Raw genomic sequence first — 20568 nt, 5'->3', positions numbered from 1 at the left:
AGCATGGGAGCACATTTTTACTTCTGACCTTCTTCATTGCTGTTGAAGGATGTGTGTTATCGATACACAACAACAATGAGGAGGAGACAGCACACAAAGACCAAGAGGAGGATGATGAGGACAGTTTATTGCCATAACAAAGCACTAGAAGAAGAAAAAAACAACAATCCAGAGACAGATGGACCTTTTTGGTATAGAGAGAAAGGCAGGAAGTGAATATGATAATTCCCATCTTCAGTGTCAGGCTTTGTGATGACATTAAAACAACAAGATCCACATGGAAGAGGAAAAACCTGCTAATAGGAGAACAAATTAATAGTAGTCTGTTGGATGTGGTAGCACTTTCCTGGCACTGAAGTGGTCCAGTTTATGGTAGAATTCTGGTTTATTACAACGTGGGTCAAATTTCTGTAGGTTTTTATGATTGGTGTTTTCTATTATTTTCATCTAAAACTGCCTAAATCTGGGAGCGGAGTAATGCATAAGATCCAAATGTAAGCTCTTTTGTTGGAGGTGAAATTCAAAGTGAGCACATTTGAGAAACACAAGAACCACTGGATGTCAAACTTCTGTAAGGATAAAAGATGGGAGCTGACATCTGAAACTGGATAAATGTCCAAAGAGGGCACCTCCTTTCTTCCACACCACTAATCAACTCCTGGAAATAAGACCCCACATGTAATAAACCTTAAATATGCTGTGACAATCATAAAATGGATACAGGCATTCCACTAACACTGCACAGTGGAAGGTTCTGCTTTGAAAACATTAAACTTTAATCTAGATGGGTCTTTCATTTTTCTCCTGTGTCCTTTCCCTACTTGAATTAAAAATGAAACAACGAAGCATCAGATATCATATGATTGCTTATGAACCCATTCACTGAAATCTGTCACAGCAGCAGAAGCAGCAGTAGTATGCAGCAGTTTTGACATTTGGACAAGAGTGTTGTCTACAACTAAATCAATTTTAACCCTCCTGAAACCCTCAAAAGACAGAGAGACGAAGAGAGGTAAAGAAGACCTTGCAATGGCCACAGGAGGGTTAAAGAAACAGCTCATGGATTCACACTCATGCTAATGAGCACTGTTGCTAACACTAAAAGGTTCCTCTTCTCATATCACCACCCTTTACTTTCTGGGTGGGGTGGGAGACTTCATGAATCTAGGCGGGGTTGGGGATTTGACACTGCGAGGTGGAGTTGGGGTTGGGGACTTAGGAACCGGGGTAGAACCAGGAGTGGAGGCTGGAGTTGAGCTCTTCTGGGACTGCGCTGGGGTCGGAGCCTTAGATGGGGTGGAGGTGGGGGTCTTGGCGGGGGGAGCTGGGGACTTTGATGGTGCAGGCGTGGCTGCTGGTGTGGCTGTTTTAGCCTGTCCCAGTTTGGGCTCGGGGATCTGCTCTCCATGCTTGTAGACGCTGACGGTAATCTCCACAAACTCACCACCGTACTTGTTCCGAACATTGATGCTGTACTTGCCAGAGTCTTCGGGAGTGACTTTGTTGATGACGAGACTGGCAAACTTGCCACCGTCAAATGTTACTTTGGTGTGCTCGTTGGAGGCAACTTCCTGCTCATTTTTGAACCAGGACACCTCAGGGGTTGGTTCGCCCCACACGGTGCAAGTCAGGCTCAGAGACTGGAGAAAGTGCAGAGGCAGTTCAAGTTAAAATGAAACACATTTAACACTGTTTGTCACAGTCAGCAGACTAGACACTGAAAAAAATAGCTTGGAATTAAAGAGACAGTTGACTCAATTTGAGGTGTGAATATTTTTCATTGAAAACTATATCTTGCCTGTTTGAACGACCTCATTACGGAGAAATACAGTTTAAGTTTGACAGAACTGATAAGCTAACGTCTGTCTTAAACCTCCTCAAATTTTACAAAATTTCATAGTGGTTTTTATAAACCTTTACTCTGCTGTCACTTTATCATTGCATGATTGTTTACATGGAAATTTACAGTTTTTTACAAGCACAAATAGATGCAGCAGAGAAAACTAGCTACTATTACCTGGTCAATACAGTTCAAACAGACCCACTTCCAAAGTAGATTCTGCCGTCTTAAAACAACTCCAGTATTCAAAATCTTATAGCAATTCATGTAAACATAACATCACAGTCAATTTTGCATCAAATGGTTAGTTTAGCAGAATTATTATATTCTGGCAGGAAGTGCTCCCAGGCTGCAGCAGAAGCTTTGCAGCTTGTTGCTGCTGCTGCTATTTGCATTTGTAAATAACCACAAAGTCCATTTAAATAACCTTGTAATGCTAAACTGACATCAATGTAAAGCTTTCTAAAGCAGTGTTAGCATGAACCACTATGATATTTTGGAGCTGTGGTCAGCAACAACACACAGCCTGAACAGTCTGTAACTGGACTGTGTTCAGTCTAGCTAGACTACAAATCAGTCATAAGTGAAGCACAAATTTGTACAGTGTGACTGTTTTCAACATGATTAAACAACTCCAGCGTTTCTACAGACAGCTTCACGATGCTGCCACAATATGTTTACGCACAGTCTAGCTGTCATGTTGGATGACAACCTCCAATGACTAAACACGTATCCTACGTGTTTAGAAATCCCAAAGAGTGACTCGGTATTATTCAACCATAATGGTAAACTTTTATGCAGTTTTCAGCTGCTTGAATAGGACTGACAGAGATAAGAAATTATACTACAGAATCTCTGCAGTTGTGATGAAGCACGGAGAACAAACACATGAACTGTCCGAGTCCTTAAGACATCACTGGCAGATAAATCTTGGTCTTAGCCTCAAGCAGTGCAGAATCTGCTCACATCATTTTGTTGGAGGTACATATACCTGAGCACTTTTTATTAAATAAAAGCTTCAGCTATATGAATTATTTTGAGAAAAGGAAATATTTCAAATACTCATTGACTGTCACCTGTTACCAGTTTCTGACATCAACAGTACATCAAATTCTGTTTCTCTCAGCAGTGAGACTTCAAATGCTGTGCAGTATATTGTGATAAAGATGAAAAAATGTTAGTTTATAGTGGTTTAATAACATTTAACATGGCTGTCACTATGTGGTGACCATTCCTCACAACGACACTGGTTCAGTGCACCCTATCAAAGATGTAATAATTGGAGACTTGGAGTCTTTTGTGTGCTTTGGGGCATTTGTTTGTGAACCAGCTCAGATTGAAACTCATGTTTTATCAATGTTTATTGTGGTGAATTAGCAAGAAAAAATGTGTTTACAAGGATATGGCTGTGCTTATTGAATCTGCTGTAGTTTCCATGCAAGGCAGGGTTGCCAGATAAGAAATGTCAAACTATCATTCTGTTGCTTTATAATTATTGCATTTTGACCCAAACATACCATGTGTAAGGTGCACTTTCTTGGAGGGAGAGGTTGTAAGATTAGTTGTGTGTTGTGATTAGTGAACATGTGCTCAAAAATGGATGGGGACTTGATCCTAAAACTATACTTGTTTATCTACTCGTGCATGTGCAGAACAGCTACTGACTGCAGACATCTGTGGTGCACATGTGCAATTTCACACGCTGCAAATAGGAGTGTCCAAAAATGCACACGAGCGGCTGAACCACAGCAGAAAATCTACTACTTCACTCAAAAACAGCGTAGTGTAAATGGCCCCTTACTATGTCAGGATAGGAAATTAACGGCAGTGGATTTTTTGTCCATTTCCACACATGCACAACTTCATAGGGGTTAGAGTTGTTTAGTCAATATTGTTGCTGGTTGAAGCGTCTCCACACATTTTACTGTTTGTGTGCATCTCTTTTTTGCAATTTCTGGGCCATCAAACTCAGTGCTTGAATAAATATTTTAGATAAAAGTCGTCTCTGATCCAAGTCATTCCTCTGTTAATACGCTTTGTTTGTCTTCCAGCACTGCAGACATGTCAAGGGCACGCCTACCGATGATGTTAGATGGAGCAGTGTATTGAAACAGGATGGTTGTGTTAACACAGAGAACAAAGAGGGGACAATGTTTGAAAATGTACTTCTTGTTTTAATGCTTAACGTATCTGTCTGAATAGATGGTTTTGAAATTGTTCCATTTTTCACTATAAAATATTTGAAACCTACAACTGAATATTACTTACATTTGTATTTCCTAATCTTTCTTACTGTCAGCGTTTAAGCAGCAAGGCGGTACATGAAGAATTGCTGCTAAAAACAATTGAATGTTTTAATAAAAGTCATGTAGTTTTATTTTTCGGGAACTATCTCACTGATCTGTTGCTCTGTTGCAGAACAGCTTCAGAGTGAAGTGAATGAAATGTCACACAGTAAAGACTGGGTTATGACTTCCCTGTATGCAAATCTTGAGCTGAAGTTGCTTAATAAAACTAGACAAAATAATAAAAAAATACACAGGTTTTTAGGTCTGATATCTTAAAGAGCTAAAACAAAACTGAGCTAAAATGAGAAAACAAATTTGATGTAGGTTGTGTGAAGTCTTCACAATCTGCGACTGACAAAACTGACAAAACCACTGTGGGCCAATTAGCTGAGGAGTGACCCTTTGATTGTGTTTCTTGTCATTCAAATAAGAGTGAGTCACAGGTTGTAGCTCTTCTTTTTGTCTTGTCGTACCTTTTGTTTCTGAGGAATGCGGCCCGGACACATTCAACCTTTTTACTACACAGTGAGAAGGTTGAATGTGTTACATTTTCATCATCCCAGTGATGGAAACGTAACACTGTGAGAGTCATATGAAAACAAACTGAAAAGTTCTCACCTTCTCCTCCATAATAGTGGCCACATCAGGCAGACCTCCAACCACTCTTCCACGGTCTGAGAAGAAAGTAAAAATAGTATATTATTGTCCTGGTTTCAACACAAAATACACACTGATAACTTTGAGGATTTAAACACATTGTTTGTGTGTACTTTTGGGAAATATTTTCAGTCCAGCTGTACCATTAACAAAGGAGAGTAAAAAAAAAATTGTAACTGTGATATATTTAGATGCAAAATTATTTACTGTTATGCCAGACTTAATTTTAAATATTTAGATTGTTTAAAGAGATGTTAAGATGGCTTTAGACCTTTTTCATTTCTTTTTTTCTGATACATAACAGCTCTAAATTAGAAATGTGTCAGCTTCCTTTGACCCACAACCTCTTAAGTTTAAAAGAACAAATCTACATTAGTATATTTTTCAGAAAAAGCATTAATCTATTAATATTTGATATACTTACTCTTCTCAGCAAATGCGGCAGCCCTAAAAGACAAAAGTTCAGTATGATTAAAATGTTTTAAAACATGTTTAAAAAGGCATATTTCTAAGCTATTGTCATCCAAACCTACTTCAGTCTTAAGTACTCTTCATATGCATCAGTATATGCTGCAAAAAATACAAAAACAAATTACAAAATTTAGAAAACGAAAAAATAGAGAAACGTAGATAACACAATTAAATCAAATTTATGCACAAGCAGATGTAGGAAAAGTTTGCTACCTTGTCCAGAGAGGTCAAATGTCCTGGTGTGGGTCGTTACGCCATCTGAGATTTCAATAGAGTATTGACCTTTCTCCTTATCAGAGGGATCACAGATCTGCATCCAGGCCATCTCTGCTGCGCCACCGATCCTCATCTTCTCAGAGGAGGCAATCTTAGTCCCCCTGCAGTTTCACACACATCATTAGTTCAGAATTCATACTAAGTGTATAAAAAGTCTAGGTTTTCTGGAGCCTGAGTTAAAGTGCAACAAATTGACAGATGAGGGATTTAATGGAAAAGTAAACTTATTCAGACAGACTTTCAGGAACCCACAAAAAGGATTGACAAGGAACTGTTTGAAAAACAAAAAACGTTTGTCCAAAGTCTAAGAGACTGCAAAGCATAAAGTGTAATCAACAGGACCGCATTGTTCTGTCAGCCTATATAAGCTTGTATTACACTGCTGGTTTCATGCAGTAGAGCCTAAATGAGCTCTGATGTTGTTTTTTGTTCAGGTGACAACAGTAAAATCTCCTTCTAAACTAGCCTTTAACATAAAGAAGACAAAATGCTTTGAGTTTTATGTACTGGAAACTTGATCAAATGATCACAAAACTAATTTCATGTATGAAAAAAGTATCTTCTCTTTCTATCAGCTGAGCCACATCAGCAAACATAATAAAATCTGTCAGCTGCTAGCAGTAAGAATATCAAAGAAATGTTATTTGTAGATGCATCTGCTGATCAACTTGGTGGAGTTAAAAAAGAGGCTGTACTTATGTTTCCAGACTGTCTTCATCTCCTCTGTATAGTAACTCATGTAGCACTGCAGTCTGATGCCCTCTGGAGTACACTGCATCACCAGGTCAGAGGCAGACGCACCTGAGACAAACACACATACAAACATTCAGCGAGAGACAAAAGCCTGAAAATAAAAAGGCCACGTTTTAAGGCAGACTCAATGTTAGTTTGTGTGTTAAAAAAGGCTGTCTGTTTCTAATATGTGAACATTTTCACTATTACAAAGTATACTATGGAAATGAGGTTACAAGTCATGTTAAGAGGGAAGCGTTTATCCTTCTTTTGAGAGCCAATCCATAAACATTCCAGCACAATTATATTTGCCAGTGTGCAGTATAATGAAACTTTGATACTTAGATTGCTAAAATGAGGTTACGTTTAACTCAGTGGTTCCCAAACTGTGGGGCACAGTGCCATTGCAGGGGGGGCGTGGGAAGCGGTATGGATGAATAAAAAACCATACCAAAACAAAAAAAAAACAGTTACACAAAAATGTTTCACTGTAAAGATGGTTTGTAGCTTGTTTTGTTGCAACCTGAAGTGTGAAATAATCTTCAGTGGAGTTTGAAAACAAAATATGTGTTTATGTATGTCTGGTTGAACAATGTGTATGCTCAGTTGATTTTTTTTTAATTTTTTTTTTTTTTTGGGGGGGGGTATTGTAATCCATAGAGAGAAGAAGAAAATCTTTGGGAACCACTGGCTTAGCTTATGATAAAATAATCACAAAGAACAGAACAGTTGTGTCTGTAGGGTGAAGGAGGCCGAAGACTCCAGGACATCATGACAGGTGCGAGTGAGATAAGGTAGCCGTCCTTTAGGCGGAAAAACAAGCTGCTGCAGCGGTTTGTGTGCGGAAAACCCTGGTCTTGGGGGCGGTTCATAGTATAAAAAGGAGGAGAAAGGGGAATCACCCCAGACACAACTGGGAACTTGTTGCTGTTTCTTCTTGTTGGTGAGTTTTTGTCTCCATTCAGCTGAATGTTAAAATCAATGTATGACTGGTAATTAAACCTCTGGTCTGGACTCGTTTTGTGTGTCCGTCTTTTCTGCAACATCAAAGATCCAGTGACAGAAACTAAGTGGTGAGGTGAGATTCCTCTGAAAGGAGTAAATACTAAAAACATGGTTTCTCAACACCAGTTATTCTTCCATTTCCACCATGATTTTCAGATCTTTACTCCTCTGAGAAGCTTTAGAAAAACCCATAACAAATACAGTAAACCATGCAGCTTGATCAGAAATAGTGTGTTATGACTTTTTGTAGCAGTATGTTGTAGGATATAGACTAAATTAAAAACAAAAACAAAAAAAGTGCAAAAGATATTCACATACACAACAACAAGATTTGGGTGAATTGTGTAAGAAAATCCAGCTTTAGTTGAAGCTCTATAGCTCAGGCATACTTCACAGTAACAGAAAGTAAACCCAACCCAAGGTATGAAGAAGCCCTACAGAGAATTCCATTTCGGGGCCTCTTTCAGTTAAGCCTGTTGCCTACATGCCACCACAACACCACTAACATCTGTTTATATAGTCAGTGCTTCATTGTTTGTGCATACTGCATTTAACACACACTTCTACTTTCCATAATAATTTTGTGAACTTCAAAAGAACCCAAACAGGGGTAAAAATGATCTGACAGGGTACTTTTTGATTTCCTTCTTAGTTTGTAAGTAAAAATTTATTGGGGAAATTAAGCAGGTCTGGTAATATTTTTCTGTTGTTGAGACAGGTTTTAGTAGTTTGTCTTTGTCTCTACAGTTAAGTTGAACACACTGTGCAGAATGATAAGTAGGAATCTTAGTAAGTAGGAAGCAATATCAGGAAAAAATCTTTTAAGTCTAACTAGCTAATGCACTTTTTTGGAACATACCAGTCAGATGTGTTTTAATTTGCAGTGAGTAAAACTGAGAATAATAACTTTCTGTAGGTTAACTCTCTTCTGTTTCTGTATCAACTATAACTTATTTATTCCCATAAAGCAGAAAGCAATAATATTAAAAAAAGCTGGAAACATAACCTGGAATAGATGAATTTCTTATGATATTATTAACACATCTTAAAACATTCCAATGCATAAAAAATTCTCTGCACTGAACTGTGAAATCAGGCTGTATGATAATTTGAATTCAGCAGCTGTCCTTGTCAGAAACTTGAAACAAATAGAAAAAAAGGCAAGGCCAATTTCACACAGCAGCCAACTAAACCCTCTCTGGCATTTTAATGAGCTTTTTGTTTATTTCATCACTACTGAAATGTCATGGGATTGTTAGTTGAGCACACAATATCTTGTGCCTTGTTTTGTGTCCTTATGTCATTTTAACCAGTGATGCAAAATTTCCCCCTTAGGGACAATAAAGATCTGAACTGAGCTGAGCACACAGGCTGCAACACCTTTTTGCACCTTTTCAGTCAAACAAGTGTCAGTCAGGTCTTTCTCACTGTTTACAAATTATGTTATTTTTCTCACTTATTGATTCAACCTGCCAATCCACTGGTATGCAGTGTGTCAATCAAGCTGCACATTGTCAAAGGGCGGGGCAAATTCAATGTTGTGTTTAGGTAACTAAATATTAGAAAATAATCAATTACTGTTTGAGCAGCAAAAATGATTAAACTAGCAGTATTAAATCTTTGCTTTGTTTCATGTGGCTACAACTAATGTAGATTAAACTGTGTAAACATGTCTTTTGTTGGGCATTAGGTGTTCTAAACAGTTGCTTGTGTCACATGTGTCAGGATGGCTATGTTTAAACGGGTCACAGAAAATAGAACTTTACATGACTGAACTGGCATTTATCTATGGTTTTTACACAATTACAGTTTAAGATTTACAATTTTTGAAGATTTTACAGCTAAATGTCCAACTTTGAGTGTAATGATGCCGCACACTAACTTCTGATCTGTCTAAACAGATCATAATATCATCAAAAGATTTTTAAAAATCTGCAGAAATCTCTGAGCTCAAAGGACGAGGCTGAAAGTCAATATTGAATGGCTGTGATCTTCAGGCCCTCAGGGATCATTGCATTAAAAACAGGCCTGCTTCTGACATCCCTACATGGATTAAGGAACACTTCTACAAATCATTGTCTGTAAACGCAACTCACTGTGTCATCCACACATGATGGTTAAAGCTCTATCAGGAAAAAAAGAAGCCATAAGTGAACACTATTTAGCAATGCCACCATCTTCTCCGGGCCAAAGCTCATTTAAAATGGACGGAGGCAAAGTGGAAAACTGTTCTGTGGCCAGACGGATCAAAACTTGAAATCCCTTTGGAAACCATGGATGCCATTTTCCCCGTAATAAAGAGGAGACAGGCCATCTGGTCTGTTATCAGCGCACAATTCAAAAGCCTGGCTCTCTGACGGTATGAGGGTGCATTAGTGCCTATGACATGGGCAGCTTACACATCTGGCAAGGCACCATCAATGCAGAAAAGTATCCGCATATGTTAGAACAACAGATGCTCCCATGAAGGCCTTGCATATTCTAGCAAGATAATGCTAAACTGCATACTGCATTTATTACAACAACATGGCTTTGTAGTAGAAAAGTTTGGGGGCTAAACTTTTTTTTTCCAAATAAAAAGGTACAATTTCTTAGTATCAACTTTTGATAGGTTTACTCTGTTCCATTGTGAATAAAATGGCATTTTTGAAATTGGAGTTGCAATTTTGGCTTTGTGGTCAGTGTATTTCATACACTGAGTGGCACAAAAAGGTTAAGTTCAAAACAAAACAAAATCCAGCTGATCCCACCTACCAGCAATGTGGGCAATGGCATTGATAATGTCATCAAACACTGAAAATGAAAGGGAAAGAGGGAAATTGTGTTAAATGGATTATGACTAATATATGAAAATTTAACTACATAGTTGACTTAATCTGAATCATGAATGTGTACCTTTGCCTGAAATGTCAAACGTAGAAGTGTCCTTTCCTCTATCGTCACTGAGCACAGCCTTGTAAACACCTTGATCTTTTCTGGAGAACTAAATAAACACATGGTTCACAACAAGCAGAAGTATCATGTTACTTTACAAACATTTAGGAAATTAAGCAGCTGAATTGCAATAATTAACATTTTAAATTTGATTATGATTATGTTATGATGGATAATTGTACCAGAGGGAGAGGAAGAGCGCAAGCCCCAGACATAACATTGGGTGGAGTCTCCGGAACAATCTCCTCATCCTCTTTGTACCAATGAAAAGCACTTTCCTTCTTCACATTAGCCACCTACCAAACACACAGGACTGAAATGCTTCACTGGAACAGCCAGACAAAATTACAAAAGTGATGAAAAGTAACAATGCAACAAAAAAGAAAAACATAATTGACATGCAAACTTATAATACAAACTGTCTTTAAGGGTGTGATTTTGTTACCTTGCAAGCCAGCCTAACGGTACAATCCTCAGTGACAGTGAAATACAGATACTCAGAGAAATGTGGACCTACAATAGTGAAAAGACAAAGAAGTTTAAATTTTAAGAAGGCAAACCTTCAGCAAAAGCTAACACAAAGCTCGTCATCGACTTTTCATATCCAATTGGATGTGTATCAAAATATACAATTGACATTGAACACTATGTGTTTTTGTGTTTTTCTACCCTGCTTCCTGATGTGCTCTTTCCTCTGAAACTCAGCCTCCTTCAGAGCAGCCTTGAACACTAAGAAAAAGCACAGGAATTAGATATTGAATAAAAGCTGAAATATGTTAATGTTAGAAGCCAAACAAGTTATAATTTTAATTATTTTAACTCTGAACCCACCACCAAAAATGACAAATTCACATTTTTCACACAGTATATGGAGATTTAGCTATATAAACAATGCAGCGGATTGAAAGACAACTTATTATTCATCAGCTGACTGGTATGCAAAGGTTAAACAGTGTTACCATCTCCCACCAGGACCAAAGAGCTCTGGGTTTTGGCCTTGCCGTCATGGATCTGGACAGTATATGTGCCCTCGTTGGATCTGGTGAAATGATCCACCGTCATCTGGATCACGCCAGAAGCCACATCATGGCTGATCTTGTGACCCTGAAAGGAAAATGTGGAGAAAATGTACACTCAGGCTATGTCTTGCTAGTTGCAACTGGGACTACACTGGCTTGTGGCTCCCCAGTACTTAAGGAACTTCCATCAACTTTTGCATATTTATGGACTTTTACAGACTAAAGGCTATTGAAAATAACACCTGGTTTTAACGTCAGCGTTACTGATGAATATACACTACAGTGTAATGGTATATGTATTTGTATGATCTATATGATGAATACATCAGTCACAGGTGAGCACCACTCCCAGAGTAGGCACATACTTTATTTATTTGCATTATGCTAACAGTTACAGCAGAAATAAAGGAATACCATACTACACACTAAACCAAACAAAGCATGGTTGGTTCAGAATAACATGCCGAAATGTACAGAGCTGTCTGTTAAATTCAAACCAGCTATGTGGAAAAACTCTGTGGTCACAGCGGTGTGTGGACTGCAGCCAGCTGTGTCATGAAATCGATGCTAGCCTAGTTACAGAGGTGCAAAATAGCAAATTTCATTTACTCGCGTTGCTATAATTGAGTATGACTTTTATGTACTTTGTACTTTTTTAAGGAACTATTTAAATCTATACTTTTACTGGACTTTTTATTTCAAGTATTGTAATTAGTAACATTTGAAATCTCATCTATTAAGTAAAAAATTTGAATGTAAACAAACAAACAAAAAAGAAATTCTAATCAGGAGGAGGAAAAAATGTGCACCATAACACCTGCAAATGACTGGACTAGTTCCTTTCTGATTCTGATTCCTACCACTCAGCTGGTGTATGATCGAGCTAGAAGACATGCAGAGCCATGAAGGAAGAGTTTTACTGTTTAATAAACGTACAGAGATTTTGTGCAAACTACACCCACAGACAGTTTTTTTACTATAGCCTAACTGCAGCTTCTTGAGGGACAAAGTGTGAGTGGATTCAAGTTTTTAGGCACATTTCTCATAGTTGATAAAAGTTACGTGAGTTACCTTTAAAGAATGAAATTTGGTCAAATGGAATGATCTTACTTAAAATTAGAATCTTTAAGTTACATTTTATAGATTAAATTAAACATATACCACTAGAAAAAATATTGTAATGTGGTTAAATAAATTAAAAAAAACACACCAACATTTGATCAACGTCTAAATGTGGAGCACTGACTGACTTAAAATGAGAGGTGGGATTTTTAGTTTTGTTGTATTTGACAATGGGTTAGTTTAAAATCTTACAGCCGTAAGTATAACTATGATGACATATAAATGTTCTCTCAGTCTGAGTTTTGTAGTTGGGATCTCAGTCAGAGAAGAATCAGTGACAGACAGAGCTTCTTACTGATAGTTTAAGCTAAAACTGAAATCATCACCTGCTGCTCTAAATCAGCTTCTTTTACCATGGTGATCTAACCAGGCTCAAACTCAGCCTCTGTTACCATGGTGATCTAACCAGGCTCAAACTCAGCCTCTGTTACCATGGTGATCTAACCAGGCTCAAACTCAGCCATTGTTACCATGGTGATCTAACCAGGCTCAAACTCAGCCTCTGTTACCATGGTGATCTAACCAGGCTCAAACATTCAGCTCATCATAGCAGCTAGAACCTCATGACACCTGAACTTCTTTTTAATAGAAGGCTGACATTTATTCATCCCTTCCAATGCTTGTGGAACATATGACTTGTACTTGAGCAACATTTCAACAGAGCAACTGTATTTTTACTCAAGTACATTCTTTAAGTACTATTTCTACCTCTGCCTATTTATTCAATATCTCTGATATTAAGTGTAATTTTTCCACACTAGCAGTCACCAAGCTGTGAAGTTTTGTTGTTTTCCATTTTTTTTATTTGTATTTTCACTTTGTGAGATGTTATTCAGTTCTGTGTTGCTTTTTATTTTGAAAATGAAAAAAGGAACATTTGGCATTTGTTTCTCTTTCTTGTTGTACAGACCCCTGGACTGAAACGTTGCTCTCATACCGAGCCACATACCGAAATGTGACTTAGGCATTACACCTCTAATATACACATTAACAGCACTGGAAAATATCCTTTCATTTAGTTTTAAAAATACTTTTTGAATAATTTTTGAAATTTATATAGATAGTTTGGGAAACACTCAGTTTAGTTTAACTATTTTAATCACAAATAAACAGATATACCAGAAAACATTCACAGTTATCAATAATTTCATTTCAAAATGAGAGAATACTGAGTGTTGGTATTATACCTCCCCACTGGTGACTTCTTTGTCGTTAACAATGAACCTGTAGGACACAGATGGAGACAGTTTGACAGCCTGGACCCAGAAACGCACATGACCTTTCTCCAAAATCTCATAGTTGAGACTGTGTTTCAGAGGAACAACTGCACAAAGATGCAGAACAAAAAGGTTTTAATATCAGATCATGATGAGGAATGATACCAGAGGTGAGGTGCTGAGACACAAATTGAAACTCACTTGGATGTTTGATAGCGTAGCTGAGCTCAAGCATGGTGTTCAAGGCTGTAGAAAAACAACAGAGAAAACAAACATGAGCAGCAAACACAATAACAACAATAACAACAACAACAAACCAACAACCACAGAGGGCCCTGTGTCTAGGAATTTTAATAAAAAACCACCTGGGTTTAGAAATTTATAAAATGAAATTCCTACCATCCTCAGTTAGAGTGTGGCTGGAAGAAACTCCATCAGTGTCAGTGACGACCACAGAATATCTGCCCAAATCGTCCTTATCAGGGTTGGTGAAGGTAAGTCGGGAGCTGTGAAGGACACAACTAGTAAACTTACAAATATCAAAGGCCAAACATTCAAACTTACAAATATCAAAGGCCACCGCAGTGCTTGATTTCTGTTTATAATTTCCAAAAATGTAAAATTTTAAACTAACTTAAAATTAACACTTAGCTGTTGTATTGAAAAACAGATGTTATTGCAAAAATCTTTATGATAAATTGTTGAAGCTCCTCACACTGAAAGTTAAGGACTGACAATGGGTTTAAATATACAAAAAATGACTTCTTTTTCTTTCAGCTGTTTCCTTTTCAGGGGTCTCCACAGCGAGTCATCCTCCTCCATCTAACTCTGTCTTCTGTGTCCTCTGTCCTCACTCCAACTCCCTCCATGTCCTCTCTAACTGCATCCATATGTCTCCTCTTTGTCTTTTTCCTGGCAGCTGCATCTCTAACATCCTTCTACCAATATACCCACTGTTCCTCCTCTGCACATGTCCAAACCATCTCAGTCTGGCCTCTCTAACTTTATCTCCCAGTCCTTCAATCTGTGCTGTACCTCTGATGACCTCATTACTAATCCTATTCATCCTTGTCCCTCCCAAGGAGAACCTCAACATCTTCAGCTCTGCCACTTCCAGTTCTGTCTCCTGTCTTTTTGTCAGTCCCACTGTCTCCAAACCATACAACATAGCTGCTCTCACCACTGTCTTGTAAACCTTTCCTTTGACCTTTGCTGCCACCCTTTTGTCACAAATCCCTCCTGAAACTTTTCTCCACCCACTTCATCTTGCCTGGACTCTCTTCTTCACCTCTTTACCACACTCTGTTTTCCTGGACAGTCAACACTAAGTACTTGAAGTCCTGCACCTTTGTGACCTCTGCTCCTTGTAGCCTCACTGTTCCTCCTGCCTCCCTCTCATTCACACACAGGTATTCTGTCTTTCTACGGCTGACTTTCATCCTTCGTCTTTCAATAAATAATATATATATATATAGTTTATTTTTCTGTAAAAATAGATTGGTCAAACATGTCATCAATGTAAATTCTGTGAAATAATGCAAACTGCTGTTTACACATTGGCTGTAGTAAAATGTTCTGTTTCTTAAAGATGGTTATTGCTGTTATGATTACAGAGGAAACTGCCTTAAAACCCGAGGGGTGCCTCAACAAGTAAGCTTACGTTCTGCCCTTTGCTGTGACAGTGACTCTGGGGCAGTCACCGACGGGTTTGTAGTTCTTTGACCACAGAAACTTAGATGTCTCACAGATCTCACAGGCCTCCAAAGACAGAAAAATGTCTCCAGTCTCCTCGTCCACACCAGCCACTATCTCTTTAGTGCCTGGAAAAACACGGTAACACCCAAATGAGATATGATTAAAACAATGATTAAAAAAAGTTAAATAATATTTTACAACTTGTGTTTGTGTCTTTCCTGAAGTTATCTTATGTTACAGCCTGGTTAATGGTAACTACATACATGGAACTTTGTGAGCTGTATAACAATTGTTTATCAGGGCTTCATCTAAAACCTGCTTTACATCTCAGTTCAACTGTCCTGTCACTAAGTTGTTGGACAAATTTACATCCCATTTATTATTATAGTGCAATTTGTGATTTGATATCCAGTAAATTACTCAGACTTCTAAATTCTCAGTGTATCCGTGTTTCTGTTTACAACATATGGTTCATTTTTTAACACATATGGACCAGTGACAAGTTTATTAACAGTGATTTTTTTTGTTATTGGTGGATGTCACTGTTCATATACTGAAATGTAAAAATGGGTTGAAGTGAAACACAAGCATGCTGACGATGTAATGAGTCAGCAGGGAAAACTGATGTTACCTGGAAGAGCTTTGGCGCAGACCGGCTCAGAAAGCTGAGAAGGTTTCCCGACCCCGTTTGCATTGACACCACAAACTCTGAAGACGTAACTTTTACCTTTCTCCAGTCCAGTCACCTGCAGCAAACCATGGAAATGCAATATCATCACATGTAAAGCAAGATGTGGAAGTGAAAACAAGTGAGAGCACATTCTGAAGGTGCTAGATTATAACTAATGAATCTTGCAATAGTCCTTCTACCTGCAAGTAACAATGGCTCACAGCTTCCTTGTTCAGAGTCACAAACTCTGATGAGCCCTTATCCGCCATGTCCACAAAGTATCCAGTGACAGCACTCGCTCCAGTATAAACTGGAGCTTTCCACAGAATGACCAGAGACTCACCTCTGACCTCACTAAAGCTCAGATCATAGGCTGGGCCTTGAATAAACAAAAAAACATAAAACATCTTCAGAAAGACTTCTTAAGAGTTTTGTTCTCAAGTTTTGTGTAATTTCTAAATATTAGGGCCTTTAGGAACACACAGAAATCCAGATGGTGTTTTTGTTTTATGGTACAGTATTGGAGTATTTTTATTACTCTTGTTCTATAGCTTTACTTTGTGATCTAGTTTATTTTTCTTTTTACTTACTTTCTGATTCATATAAAAAGTAACTAGGTACCACTTATAGTTTCTGTTTCTCAGTTTTGGATCTGTTTAAAATTTTCAAAAGCTTTGATTATTCTAGTTTCCAAAAGGCTTTTAGGACATTTTTATTCACTTAATTTTAATATCACATAAAGTCAAAATCGCTAATGTTTACTGGGACATGTAGGTGTTTTGCTGTGTTTCATTTACCTTGGAGGTCAGACCTCTGATCTGGGAAAGAATTCTGTTATTCAAACAAAGTGGCAACATGTTTCCTAATAGAGATTGTAAACTATAATGTGTGGAGCTCATTTAATAAGATTCAAACCAACCAACGTGAAAATACAGTTTATTCTTGTAGCTATCATAACTTTTTATTTGCAGGACATACACATTTAACTATGAAGTGGAGTTAAGTCAGGGACCTTTGAGTTTCCAAGTCAAAAATCCAATTGTTATTCCAATGTTGCAAATTGGATTTTATTTTAAAAATTTGATTGAGGTCACTTTCATATGTAGTACTAAATCAGATACATATTTCATGTTTTTCAAAGCGACCACAGTCTGAATGATTATGATGAATTTCACGCCACTGAAGTAGGGGTATATGAATTGATACAAATATTAATATTATTGATACCAAAGTCATGCAGTTCAAAGCTCAGAACTAGTCTAGAGAACTAGAAGTCTAGTTGCTTTGTTTTTTTCACAACGTTTTTAGAACTGCCATGTTCTGGATGATTGAGAATCTACACCAACATGTGATACTAATGTTGGTGTTGGACTGTATCGATACTCATGTGATGGGATCGATACTTCAGTATGCTGCTCCCATTCAAGAAGTTAAATTCTGTGCTGGAGTAGGAGCAAAATCAAATGTAAACACTGCATGAAACAAGCATGGCAGATAATAATTTTGTCAGCTCCGACTACACAACAACTTCTGAACTGTTACACACACGCTAACATGTGTAGCATCCATATTTACTTCTGTAAACACAGCGTGCTGCATGTGAAAGTCATGTCTTCTTCGGCACATGAGGGTCAACTCAGACTGCTCACACTGGAGTCTGATGACTGGCTCATCAGAGAACCAATCAAAATCATGGTTTAGGAAGCAACACTTCCATAAATAAATACATTTAAACACAGCCGGTGTATACAGGAAAAGGTTATTAAGCTTATTCATACCAACGCCACATTAAAACACGAGCAGATCTAACCTTTACAATTGTTATTTTTATTGACATATGTTTAATTAATGTGTCACTTGCTTTCAAATGTAATTCTACTGGTTTTAAAAAAAACTTTGCACAAAATGAGGGACAAAGAAAAAACTGCTCAGTCCACTGTGTAGACTTATTTTAAACAAGTTAATTTTCGATCATCCAACCTTTACAATGAAATATTAAAAATGTTATTTTTCTCAATATTTATTCAGTCCTTTAAACATTATCAAATAAATAAGAATTAACATTAAAATAATTGCTAACGAATTAAAAAAACATCAAGCAGTCAAATACCAAAATAATTATTAGTTGTAGCCCTAAGACTCCCACTGTTATGCTCCAGTGAGTTTATAACAAACATATTTTTTATAATATAACATATTTTGTCATCTCAATCAACTCTTTCTGAAACAACACTAAACATTGCATTAAAATGCTGTAGCTGATGTAAAATTTATATTGACATTCTTCATTTGTTTTTTTAAGATTTTGATTTAAGTTCATAAATTTTGATTGTTCATCTATTCAGTGCCTTCCACATTTCAGCTTGAAACAGAACTAGAACACCTTTGGCTGACAGAAAACAAACAGTGCTGAATATTAGCAGAAGTAACGATCCTGTACCTGGCTCTGCCATAGTCCAAGCTTCACACTTCATCGGGACACTTGGAGCTGATGGTAGACCAACACCAGCCAGATTACCAGCCTGAATCCTGAACTCGTAAAATGTACCATCTTTTAGATTGTCTACCTAAAAGTACAATATAAAGCTTGTTTATTAGGTATAATGATTCACTGCTCTTCTGAGTCTAAAAAAACCTGTGAACTCACAGTGCAGACTCTCTCTGTGACAGCAGACAGGTTGAACTCCTTCCACACCAAAGTGTCAGCATCACGCTTGTCGATGTAATAGGCGTTGACCTTGGAGCCACCGCAGTGTTTGGGACTCTTCCAGGCCACAGTTATGGACGAGCCATCACTGCTCAGCATTGTGATGCCATAGGGAGCACTGGGAGTTGCTGTAAGTTTTGTGATTCATAAAGCTTTACATTTGAAATGAACACAATATGAACATTAACACATACTTATCCAGACTTCTTTACATCTTCATAAATAATCTAAAAAAAACATCATTATGATTACCTGCAATCATGCTTTTCATGCAATTTAACCAAATAACTACATTTTAGCACTTCCTTAGCACACAATTTTACTTTATAGTGAAATATTTTTGCAGAGCAGAAATATCTGGGGGAAAAATATGTGCTTCTGTGCAAAGTGAAAGGTGAACAAAAAGGGAAAAGTGTGTAAGTATGGTTGGAAGAGCAGAGTATTTAATACATACCATAACACTCTCCCTTTCCTGGACAGAATAAAATGAAACTGACTGAGCATGAGCTTTTTTTAAAAAAAAAACAAAAAAAAACCATTTAATGTTGTGAGCCACCTTTTCAATTCATTTTAATTTATTCTGCTATTTAATTCATCTGAAAAAGCGTATTTAAATGCACTACATATTTCATACTGAAACATTAGTTATTTACAATATATATATATATATGTGTGTGTGTGGGTATGTGTTCATGTAATGATAAACCAGTGCTTCTTGTTACCGAGGGCAGGCTCCACAGCGATGGGAGAAGACTCCTGAGACTCCTCACTGAGGCCAAAGACGTTGACAGCTTGGACTCGGAACACATAAGTCTCTCCTGGAATCAGGCCGTGGACCACAAACCTGAAGCACAATCATTGTTTTTTTGTTTTGTTTTTTTTTAATCAAATTAAACACTATTATTGCGTTTTCTCAAGGACAAAAATGCATTTCTAAAAATTGCTCAATTAATCAAAAATATTTTTTTTATTTTGATTGAACATATGAGAATAACAGTCATCATACTGTCCACTTTTGGTCCATTTACCACATCAGTCCTCGTGTTCAATGTTTAATCTATCAATATCTTTGTTTCAGAGTTATTGACTGAGAACCCATTAACACATGCAGACACATATTCCCCTTTCACACGGGCTCTAAAGGTCCCGGCTCCACTCTACTGGGCTTGCTTTGCGCGCGTTTACATCTGCATTTTTTCAAGGCTGGCCCTGCTTCTTTGGTCACTGCTTCGGAGATGGGCCGCTTGGACTGCAGGTACCCGTCAGCTGCTTCTGGAGTCCCACAGGCGGAATACTTTGAAAACCTCCTCAATCCCACCAGCGCGTCTTCCATTGAGGAGGCGGAGCCTGGGGACTTTGGGTCGGGCTCTCCAATCTCCGGTGCTGAGGTCACCGAGGTGCTTAAAATGCTGCTCGGTGGCAAGGCCCTGGGGATGGATGAGATTCGCCCGGAGTTCCTTAAGGCTCTGGATGTTGTAGGGTTGTGTTGGCTAACACGACTCTGCAATATCGCGTGGACATCGGGAACAGTTCCTCTGGATTGGCAAACCGGGGTGGTGGTCACCTTATTCAAAAAGGGGGACCGGAGAGTGTGTTCCAACTACAGAGGGATCACACTCTTAAGCCTTCCTGGTAAGGTCTATTTGGGGGTTCTGGAGAGAAGGGTCTGTTGGATAGTTGAACCTCAGATTCAGGAAGAGCAGTGTGGTTTTCATCCTAGTCGTGAAACACTGGACCAGCTCTACACTCTCGGCAGGGTCCTTGAGGGTGCATGGGAGTTCGCCCAACCAGTCTACATGTGTTTTGTGGACTTGGAGAAGGCGTTCGACCGTGTCCCTCGGGGAATCTTGTGGGGGGTGCTCCGGGAGTATGGGGTACCAGGCCCTTTGATACGGGCTGTTAGGTCCCTTTATGACCGGTGTCAGAGCTTGGTCC

At 38.1% G+C, this 20568-nt stretch overlaps 1 protein-coding gene across 3 annotated transcripts in view; it reads right to left on the bottom strand.

Annotated features, from left to right (window-relative positions):
* Window positions 1-107: 107 nt before the first annotated feature.
* myom2a (myomesin 2a) overlaps window positions 108-20568 on the bottom strand; it is a 41952-nt gene continuing 21491 nt past the window's right edge. For all 3 annotated transcript variants that reach the window (XM_017432116.3, XM_017432115.3, XM_017432114.3), the window contains 21 exons: window positions 19356-19477; window positions 18574-18761; window positions 18367-18493; window positions 16127-16305; window positions 15888-16002; window positions 15222-15381; window positions 13961-14067; window positions 13763-13807; window positions 13532-13668; window positions 11163-11307; window positions 10873-10932; window positions 10649-10716; window positions 10386-10499; window positions 10165-10252; window positions 10024-10062; window positions 6228-6333; window positions 5470-5633; window positions 5319-5355; window positions 5210-5232; window positions 4747-4802; window positions 108-1640 (listed from right to left, as the gene is read on the bottom strand). In XM_017432116.3, coding sequence (XP_017287605.1) covers window positions 1131-1640; window positions 4747-4802; window positions 5210-5232; window positions 5319-5355; window positions 5470-5633; window positions 6228-6333; window positions 10024-10062; window positions 10165-10252; window positions 10386-10499; window positions 10649-10716; window positions 10873-10932; window positions 11163-11307; window positions 13532-13668; window positions 13763-13807; window positions 13961-14067; window positions 15222-15381; window positions 15888-16002; window positions 16127-16305; window positions 18367-18493; window positions 18574-18761; window positions 19356-19477 — 2590 coding nt within the window. In that variant the 3' untranslated portion in view covers window positions 108-1130. The remainder of the gene's footprint in view (window positions 1641-4746; window positions 4803-5209; window positions 5233-5318; window positions 5356-5469; window positions 5634-6227; window positions 6334-10023; window positions 10063-10164; window positions 10253-10385; window positions 10500-10648; window positions 10717-10872; window positions 10933-11162; window positions 11308-13531; window positions 13669-13762; window positions 13808-13960; window positions 14068-15221; window positions 15382-15887; window positions 16003-16126; window positions 16306-18366; window positions 18494-18573; window positions 18762-19355; window positions 19478-20568) is intronic.

This window comes from Kryptolebias marmoratus, linkage group LG3 (assembly GCF_001649575.2).
Source record: "Kryptolebias marmoratus isolate JLee-2015 linkage group LG3, ASM164957v2, whole genome shotgun sequence".
NCBI classification, from domain to species: Eukaryota; Metazoa; Chordata; class Actinopteri; order Cyprinodontiformes; family Rivulidae; genus Kryptolebias; species Kryptolebias marmoratus.
Note: the sequence above shows the minus strand (reverse complement) of the source record. Positions and strands in the feature narration are given on the sequence as shown.